The sequence below is a fragment of the Cariama cristata genome, unplaced genomic scaffold (assembly GCF_000690535.1).
Source record: "Cariama cristata isolate BGI_N322 unplaced genomic scaffold, ASM69053v1 scaffold19754, whole genome shotgun sequence".
NCBI classification, from domain to species: domain Eukaryota; kingdom Metazoa; phylum Chordata; class Aves; order Cariamiformes; family Cariamidae; genus Cariama; species Cariama cristata.
The window spans coordinates 1-10,341 of NW_009611495.1; the positions used below are offsets into that span (position 1 = coordinate 1).

General features: G+C 35.8%; 1 protein-coding gene across 1 annotated transcript in view; it reads left to right on the forward strand.

Moving 5' to 3' along the window:
* Positions 1-2,067: 2,067 nt before the first annotated feature.
* Positions 2,068-10,341, forward strand: part of LOC104160209 (dynein heavy chain 12, axonemal-like) — a gene marked incomplete at both ends in the record, with an annotated part of 18,990 nt that continues 10,716 nt past the window's right edge. Inside the window, 8 exon segments of the mRNA XM_009698287.1 lie at positions 2,068-2,231; positions 4,453-4,543; positions 4,818-4,844; positions 5,773-5,962; positions 7,256-7,331; positions 8,170-8,328; positions 9,004-9,199; positions 10,327-10,340. Coding sequence (XP_009696589.1) covers positions 2,068-2,231; positions 4,453-4,543; positions 4,818-4,844; positions 5,773-5,962; positions 7,256-7,331; positions 8,170-8,328; positions 9,004-9,199; positions 10,327-10,340 — 917 coding nt within the window.

The window sequence follows — 10,341 nt, forward strand, 5'->3', positions numbered from 1 at the left end:
CTTCCCTCCGCACCGACGGGGCTGTGTCCCAGGGCCCTGCGGGGCTGAGGGAGCGCCAGGAAAACGTAATACCGTCTCGGGTCTCTTTAGCTGAGCTTTATTAATTTTGATGCCTCCATCACCACCCGTTTTAATTCATTTCTAGGACATACCACTAATTTAGGAGGTAGCTTTGTTTTTCTGCTCCCTTGTGAGAACCTGTTGAAAGGCTGTTGGGAGTTTGTGTATTGTGTTTCTAGGGGAGCCCTACCGTCGGTCTTTTGGGATAGTCATACTCGGTTACAAGCAAGACTTAAGCCAATGTAGAAGGATAGTCTTTTAGTGAACCTGAGCCTAGTTACACAACAGGGGTTTTTTTCTTAATTTTCCCTTTTTGGTTTTTGGGGTTTTGTTTTTTTTTTTTTTTTTTGGGGGGGGGTCTGCCTTTATACAAGGCGATTATCAAACTTTGGTTGCCAAGTATCTTTAACTGTGGTTACCCAATTATCTGCTCCACATCTTCATCCCATGAAATAAGGAGTCTTATTTCAAACCCACACCTCCTTCCACTTTCCTGTTGCACAGCCCAGCTACCCACAACTGTGGTCATAACCAAAACTCCCATCTGCTGAGCTTGAATCACATACCCACCCCACCAAATTAAAAGCCTTTTCATTGGGAATCTGCATCCACCAGCCAGACTTTAGCCACATCCCCTCAGCCATATTAACACCTTGTTTGTCTCTCTCATTTTAGTAATCTCAGTTAGTCTTTGCTCAATTTAGCCACGCTTCTGAAAATGCACACTTTGGCATCCAGTAAGTGAATATTATCTAGAGAGCCCAGAGTTGCTGCAGCTTCAAAGAGTAAAGTACTGTCAAGCACATGCTTGGTGTTTACAGGGGCACTTGTTCTGGTAGCTCAAATAAGCATTTTCAGACAGGCAGTTGAAATGAAATTGTGCCCTGCTCTGCCTTAAGTAAATACATAAAACACTGTCACTAGGGTCTATTGATACACAAGACAGAGTTCTCGAGAAGCCTGCTAATTTCACCACAAGACTTTCAGCATCACAAAATTATTTCTGAATAGTCTCCAATTTACACTGCTTTTTACAAGATAATCATGCAGTTTCTTAACTTTTCCATGTATGGAATAGAACTTTTAATGACTACTTTGCATACAGGAAATAAGCTTAACTCTTTTTCCTCTTGAGAAACATGAGAAGAAGAATAGGGTCTTGTTTTTATATAAATGCTTTCTTGATAATTACCTACACTTTGTTTAACAGTGCTGTAGTGTCTAAAGAACAACTTTGCTCCTATTTGTTTGACATTGTGGTGAGGCTCTAAGTCCATGTTGATGTCATTATGATTTTGTTTGTTTTCCTTTAAAGACTGCCTGTCACATCAGTAGAACTCCAGGATGTTGTGTTTGAAAATTTGCTGCAGCTTTATTTTCGCAGTAATACAAAACATCAAGGATGCTTTTGGGCATTTTTTTTTCCCTCAGAACTTTAGAGGCCACCCTTGTCTATATTTGTTCCATGTTATGTAGCATGCATAGACTTAGTGAGGCAGTAACTTTTTTTTAGTGACCAGGCAAGAAAGCAGTAGGTAGTCACCTACTGAAGCCACAGGAACAGCAATGCAGTCTCAGGCCCCATCAGAGCAGGAAATGTGCCTACATCAGAGCCGGTCTGGTGCTGTCTGCCAGGGGGTTTAATAGGCTGCTTTTCGGGTGTGTTCTGTGCTGTATACAGCTGGTAGATTAGCACTTAAAGAGATCTGTAATAGAACTTTACTTTTATGCGGTGTGCTAATCTTGAGTTAATAAAACTGTGCCATTATTTTTTTACTATTGCAGACTTTGTATGTACACACTTTCTGTTGAACTTTGCCATTTTAGCATACACAATATTTTTCTGTTTTCTGAAAGCTAAACTTTCATACCTAGATTGTGGAAATCCTTGAGGCTAGCTCATTTTACGTCGTCTTATGTACATTCAACTTAATACATGTGTCTGTTAAACTGCTTTCTGGACAGGATTAATTGTATTATAAAATCTTTATTTTGTTATTGTTTTAGATGTCACACTCAAATGGAGCACCTTTCAGTAAAAAGACTTTGAGAACCTCATTTCTTCCCGCTGTTTTACCTTCATCAGTCACATCTGATATGTCACCACTACAGAAAGAACTATTGAGATACCGAAGACACAACAAACAGCAAAAGATGCTTCATAAGTTACTGTGAGTTTCATGTAATTCAAGAAATGTTGAAATTCAAATGAAAGAAACATTGCACATTTGACATCAGAGAAATAATAATGGTGTTTGTTAATTTTAGAGGGTTTTGACATCACTATTAGAGTGCTGAACACTTTCCATCTAAAATCATTAATAAGAGGAGAACATTTGATGGAGTCTCTGATGTTTTTTCTTTTACAGCACCCAAAATCTGCTTGAGATATGTTTGTTGGGGTGAGTTGTGAGGAGAAAGTGACCTTCACATTTTGAACGTGGTTTATGATAGACTGAAAAAAATTCTTTCTCTTTATGAAAACCTTTTTCAAAGAGAATGAAAGTCTGGATTGCTTGTTTGCTTTTGTATGAATGATCCAAATGAGGGTCTCCTTCTAACAGGCTTCTTTGTCACTGTCTTAATGCATTTGCTGCTGAGCTTAGTGATCTGTGTCACTTCCAGAGGAGCACAGCTGCCAAGGTGATTGGTAAATTAACACAAAATTATCTTTCAAGATTTTCACTTGCAAATGAGGAAAGGCAATAGGAAATGGCTGCTTTTGTGTAATTATTGTAGGCCTAATAGAAAATTAGGGTTTTTTTGAATTATTATCTTATTATTTTTATAGAAATTTATCCCTGAAAAACCTACATTAATTTCAAGAACTTACTGAAGAATCCCTAGACATGTTGATTATCTTGGCATAAATATGAGAGGATTATATGGGCTAAGGTTGCATTTTTTATAGTAGTAGTATGACTTGCATTTTCTTGTAGAAGATTAAAAAGCTAAGAAAATCTAATGGTATTTGATAGGATTAAAAAGCACAGAAAAAAAATTTTTGGCCTTCAGAAGAAGAAATAGAAAATAAAGACCTACATACAGTCTTAATTTAACCGATTTTAAATATTGTCACTGATATGAATAATTTTATTTTTGTTGGGGTGGGTTTTTAGCGATCCCATTTGCTGTGACTAGATTTGCTGATGGTAACCAGTTACTTAACTAATTCCTATGCAATTGATGTTCCACTTCACTGGCTAAATTTTTAAGTGCCAAAGTATTACAGGTTGTTTTTTCTCAAAAGATACTTGTATATGTCCCAAACTGTTAGCTTGAGCAGAGCTAGGCAGTGGTATAAAACTAAGTTGCAGGATCCAAGTCTGAGATGAATTGATGGCAGAAGGGGATCTGATTTGTGCCAAAGATAAGTGAGGGCGCGTTGCCTTTTTTTTTTTTTTTTTAAATAACAGTAGCAACAATCAGTTATAGAAAGCAGTTAATTATATAGAATTTAAAAGTAAAGAAAGGTGTTTCCTTTCTTTCAGTAATTTAAAGGCTCTTATAACACAAATCTAACAAACAAGAAGTCTTCTAATTTTAGGTCTTGGACAGTAAATCCTGACCTTTCAATGGTACCTGCAGTAGCAGAGTGCAATTTTTAGAATGCAGGTGTTCAGTATGCTGAAAATATCAACTATGTTGTAGTGATAACTTACTGTGCAGTAAGATGACCGCTAAACAGCTATCTGACAAACACTGAATATTCTGCTGGAACATTGATTCCGTTACTTTTCTGTACAAACTGTCTTTTAAATAAGGTCCCATGAACTAATGATTTGAGTGTATACTCGAAATTGGCAGTCTAACTTCCCCTTGGGAGTTTTTAGTTGAGTTATATTGAGATAAGGCTGAAATACTCTTTGCAAGATATGTACAGAGTGTACCCCAAAAGGATGGACTGAAATGTTTTAATGCGTAAGGTCAGCAGGACATGCTACCATTAACCATTTGAAGTTTTCTGATAGTTATTTAGCAATTTATAACCACAGGCAGTACAAAAGAGCTGGCCTTAAAACAAACAGCTTTAGGAGTTTTGTTCTGCCTTTTGGTTTGGTTTTTTGTTTTTTTTTGGTTTTTGTTTGTTTGTTTTTTTTCATAATACAGTTGGACAAGATTTATTGTAGTTGTTTGAGAAGTAAGACACAATCCTAACAGGAGCACTGGGCAATTGAATGAGGCGAATCAAGGCATGTATGTGTTATGATTGTGGTCAAGATAAATGTGGCTCTTTATATAAGAGAAGACAAAGTATGCAAAGGCAGCCTTACCTTTTAGTGGTCAAAGAGTTGGTAAACGTGAAAGAACAGGTTGCATCAATTAAAATGATAGCATTATTTCTAATATATTATTTATAGTTTTTCTGCACTTCTGACTCTTTTACTTTAGAACTGATCGAGCTTTAAAAGTCTATGGTGTATTCATGGAAGAAAAATATCATAGAGATCCTGTACCTCCTATCCCGGAACTGCCTTCCACTGTGAGAAAGTATTTCTCAAATATTTTAGCTGTTGCCTGTTTTGTTCTTTGTTATTGGGGCATATATGACTCTTACTTGTTAGTATTTACTTAAGGATACTTATATCAATCCTTAGTAATTCATAAATATATTTATATGCTCAAGTAGTCCAATTGAAATTGATATGTGTGCATCTACAGAATAAGTAGGAATAATATTTCTTAAATTTTATATTTCTGATTTATTTGTTTATATGTTCTTAATACCTTATGATTTTCTGTTCCTTTTTATACAGATGAACAGTGAGCAAAAACAACGGAGAGTGAGTTAAATTCTTTCTTCTGCTTTTTTAGAGTCGAAGAGTGAATGGTCTCTATTCAGAGGGGTTGAGTATGTGGAATTAATGGTGGTTAAACAGGAAAAGCTTTTCAGAACACTTGTTGGGGAAAAATGGAATAGGAAGCAAAAGAGGAATCTTTTCTTGTGGTCCAATAGAAGTAAAGTATTTTTTATTACAGAAAGTATGTCTACCAGTAATTTAAGTTTTGATCTAAACCTTAGTTAAAGATTGCTACTTAGAAAATATTCTAACAGGCATCAGGATTTTTTCAGTTGAGGTCAGAGATCATACTTTAGCCTGTACAAAAAGTAATCTTTGACATTGTTCACCTGATTTGAAGAACATGTACAAATCCTCAATTTTTTGTATAGCTTTTAAAATAAGATTTTTATCCCTGAAAGCCACTTCAAACTCAAATTAACATTAAAATATAGCTTAAGGTAACATCTGTTTTTCCTAGCCAATGTTAGGTAAACTCATTCTGGAGACTAGAGAGATTCAGATCCCTTTTTGTTTTATAACAAAGCTGTCACTCAAAACATAAATACCTATTTCTTTGGCCAAAATAAATCCTCTATTTGTGCATACTTTTTGCCAGATAAATGTTTGTCCCAAGAACAGTAACAGGAACCTTGAACTGTTCTATTGTCAATCATAAGCTTCAGCAGAGAACCAAGAAAAATGCCATACTAGAAGGTACAATATTTTGTATTTAATCATTGAGACAAGGAGACTATTTTGCCAACCATAGAGTAGCATTTAGTGTACTACTCAGTGAATACTGAAAATATTAGATTGTCACCTGCCCTTAAGTATAAGAAATGGTAAATAAAGAGACTTCATTGACAAGCTTACCGCAAAAATATTTACAGAGCCAATTATTACACCACTGACAATATTGTCCTTTCAGACAAGCTATCTTTTTATGAAGAAGTGTGTGCTAAGTAATCCGGTGGTTCCCATTCAGCAGCAGTGGCTAACATCCATGCTTACTTTGGTGCCACCATCGCTTATGGAAGGCAAAGACAGAGAGCTGTTAGCTGAAAAGCTTTTAGGGGAAATAATAAGGGATTATGAAATGAGCATGAGAAGATATATGGGTAAGTACCAGAAACTACACAGTCCTAATATTAATATATTAATGTGTGTGTATATATGTTATAAGCTGCTTCATGTTTCCCCACAGAAAATAATTTTTCTAGATTGCTCTTTTAGACAGGCATGACCTTTGTAATTAACCACTGATTTCTCTTTTTTCTGCCTCATCAAATGTGTATTGGCCGTAATGTTTAGGACAAAACTTGCTGATTTTATTTGATCTAGGAAAAAGTTAACCAGCCAGAGGTATAGTTCAAGCAAAGACAAAGGCAGCCGTAGACTTCGTGAGAAAAAGGTTGATTGCTGATGACCTTATTTCATTAAGGCTTTAACCTGTTTAGTTAATTTGATGTTAGAATGTATTGCTGTTTTCTGCTAAAGAAAGTAGAAAGTTTTTATGTACTCGTCATTCTTTTTTTTGCCTCTTCAGCAACAGTAGCTTTTTTAAGCTGTTCATCCACAAGCACATCCATAAGTTTTCTGATGCTGCTTTCTATGCATGAAGAAGCTTGCAGCAGAAATCTGCAAAGATAATTAGCTGTTTTCAGACGTGACTCATACAACTCACTTGGATTTTTAAACTTTTAAGAGTCATGAACTGGAATTTTGAAAGTGTATTGCCTTGAAATCATGTATTAATGCCTTTTTAAATTTACATTTATAGTATCTGAAATCTGAAATTGAGCCAAATTTTGTGAATATTTTGGTGGATGGCTGATCTTTTTAAAAATGCAGATTAAAAAAATACATAATTTAACATGGGACTAACTTCTTTGTCATGTCATCAGTGGGATAATTATGGTATCCCACTATAGTTATATTAAACAAAATTGCCATAAATACTTGGAATCATAGAATATCTCAAGTTGGAAGGGACCCATGAGAATCGTCAAGTCCAACTCCCTGCTCCTCACAGGACTACCTAAAACTAAACCATATGATTAAGAGCATTGTCAAGAGGCTCCTTGAACTCTGACAGGCTTGGTGCCAAGACTGTTTCCGTGGGAAGCCTGTTCCAGTGAATGAACACCCTCTCAGTGAAGAAATTACTTAAGAAAGTACTAAATTATTTAAACAGTAGTCTATGTGAAAACCTTCATGAATAGGGGACAGAATTGGTATTCTGAATCTGTCTAGATACTTAGCAGAAGCTGTAATTTTGGGTTACCTTTGGGAGAATGTGTTGAAGACTTGAATGATACAGTTACGTTTCCATCCTCCTATGTGCTTGGTTCAACCCAGAGAAAGACTGAGGAAGTACAATGCATGTTTGTTTGTTTGTTTGTTTTTCCTAGTGCGAAGTGTTCTTATTAAACCAAACATAGAAGGACTTGAAGATGAAGAGGAGGCACCTTTGCCTTTATTACCTCTGTGAGTGGGTTAAGTTAGCAAATAATCCACTGGCAAAATACATTCAGTTGCATGAGTGAAATTCTCACTGAGCTGCATGAACAGAGTTATGGCACAATATTAATTCTGAAGTCCCTCAATGAGACTTTTTTTTCTGTCTGTAGAGAATCTTACATTTGAACATCTTCTGTCTGAATGCTTTACAAAGTTTTTGTACTGGCAGTGTTTTTACCGCTGTTGAGTTACATAGAGTAGCACTAATAACTGCAAATGAGACTTCTGGCTCCGAGTGCCCAGACACGAAAGTCATATTGCAGCCACCTCTGGAATGAAGTGTGTCTGTATGGGGCAGTTTACTGGCAGGCAGCAGCCTTGTACAGTACTTTAACATACTAAAACTGCATCTAATGCCAAGGTTTTGTGTTATGAGGTGAAGCCTTGGGACTGAAGGAAAAGCTATTATACTCTGCCAAAATAGAAGAGGAATTTAGGTAGACAGAATCTAAGTATCTGAATTGCACAATTTACTGAAGCATCAGAATGTGTGCCATCTAAATATTGATGATAAATACTTCCTGTTAGCAGTTGGTGAAGTTAGAAGTTTACATTGAAAGAGCTTCAGGAAGAGCAGGTGATCTGAAAATAAGACTGGAGTATAAAACAGCGTTGATCAGACAGAGTATCTTACGGCTTCCACTGCACCATATTGATGATATGTGTGTGGCACTCAAATAACTATTCACATTAGGGAATAAACTTTTTAATACTACTTTTTATATCATAAGAACATTTTATTCAAGTATTGCTTGAGCTCTTCACTTTTCGTTGTTTGTTTTGGTGGTGGTTTGGTTCTTTTCAGGGGCCTGGATTTTTCTAGACCATGGCATAACAGTTTTATCCAAGCAAAAAATGAAATCCTTTCCAACTTGCACATTCTCCACCCCACAATGCAAAGTCTGCTGGATTTTAGTTATGCAGCATTCTCTACCTTTCTTATAATGGATTTCTCAAGTTTCAGGTAAAGTCTGTTTTGCTGAACTATTAACCCATATAGGTTTTTGAGGTTGGTAAAGAAGAGTTTGTTCAATTCTGTTATTTATCCAAGGGGTTTTTATATAACAAAATTCTTCAATGTGCCATTTAATGTTCTTTGAGTAGGTTACCTTGTGTTATGACACGTTTAATTTTTCTTCTCTCTGTTATGTATAAATATTTTATTGGTGCTTAAATTGCTGGGAGTATCAGCCCTTTTGATCTATGTTCTGCCTTTTAATCTGGAAAGATCTCCTCATTATTTATTTAATCTTAATGCCCTATAGAAATCTGGTTGAAGTAGCATTTGAAAAATTGACTTCTCTCTGTAGGGAATTCTATGATAAACCTAAAGATCAGATTTCTTGCTGGTTTTCATCAGCTGAATTTTATTTTTAATGTTGGAACTTTTCCGTTCATAATATTCAAAAAGATAATTTTCAAGATCTTTTTCCTCATTATTTTTTCTGGTAACTGTTCTTTATTTCCTAGAGTTTGGGGCATTTTTTCCCTCATTTAAGTCTACAGAAGTGATGCTTCTGTTCCCACTGTTCTTTCTGCTAAAAAAGAAGGGATTTGTAATACAGTATAGATTACTGTTACTTTACTCCATGGGTTTTTAGGTTTTATTTATAAAGTTGCCTGTAACTTTCTTTTCTAGATTGAAAGGGCCAGTTGACTGTGAATCTTTAAAGACTGATATCTCTCTAAGCTGTTCTAAAGCAGAAAAGAAGATACTGGATACGTGGTATCAAAGAGTTATCAGTCTCTTTACTCAGAAGGAGGCATTGAATGGTGTAGAGTTGGATCAGGTTGACTCTTTTTATAACTGTGTGGCTACGCTTATGTCTAATCAGGTAAAAATCTTTCCTCTCTGTGATAAACTTAATGTGAAATTTAGGTAATTTTAATGAGTCAGCACATTATATGATACGAGGCCTGTTTAATTAATCATTGTTAGCGATCTGTTGCATATAATCCAGTGAAGTATTCAAAGTGTTAAACATTTTTAACTTCCCTCATTTAAAATAAATATGTGGTCTTATCTACTTTTTCTTCTCATTTTTTAGATGCAGAAGATGCCTACAAGAAAGCTGGGGAGGGACTTTTTTACAAGGGCATGTAGTAGTGATAGGACAAGGGGCAATGGCTTTAAACTGGAAGAGGGAAGATTTAGATTAGATGTCAGGAAGAAATTCTTCATGGTGAGGGTGGTGAGGCCCTGGCACACGTTGCCCAGAGCAGCTGTGGATGCCCCATCCCTGGAAGTGTTCAAGGACAGGTTGGATGGGGCTTTGAGCAACCTGGTCTGGTGGAAGGTGTCCCTGCCCATAGCAGGGGGGTTGGAACTAGATGGTCTTTAAGGTCCCTTCCAACCCAAACCGTTCTATGATTCTATGAAACACTCATATAAAATCACTGATTTCAGACTGAGACAACTGATTTTCAAAGTTCTTAGCTTACTGAAAATTAAAAATCCTTTAACTTCCAATTAACTTAAAGCATCTGTTGTCTACATCATTCAGTTTAAGAATATAACAATCAGTGGGAATATATATGTTCAGCAGATCAAGAAGGTAGTAATTTTTAGGACTAAACCTTTATTTACTTTGTAAAAAAATAATGGAACAATAGTCTAATCAAATCATTGTCATATTAAAGAAAAAAAAAAAACCAGAGGAAAATGCATTCCAGATCTTTCATTTGTACTTAAAGCATATATTAGTAATAGACTTACGTTGGTAGCAAAAATACATGCATGGGCTTTACCTAAATGTTTGTTTACTTGTTCATTAGTTTACATCCTTTAAGGGCTGGGACTAACACCCACTGAAGTCATTAGAAAAATTCACAGTACTTCAGTTATCCACGAATCAAGGCAAAAGTACTAAAATGAATGGAAATCCTGGCTTACTGAATTGAGGGAAAGTGGGATGGGGCTTTCTGTTCTTTCAACTAATAGGTGATATCTGTTATTACCTAGCTGAAAGAATTATTG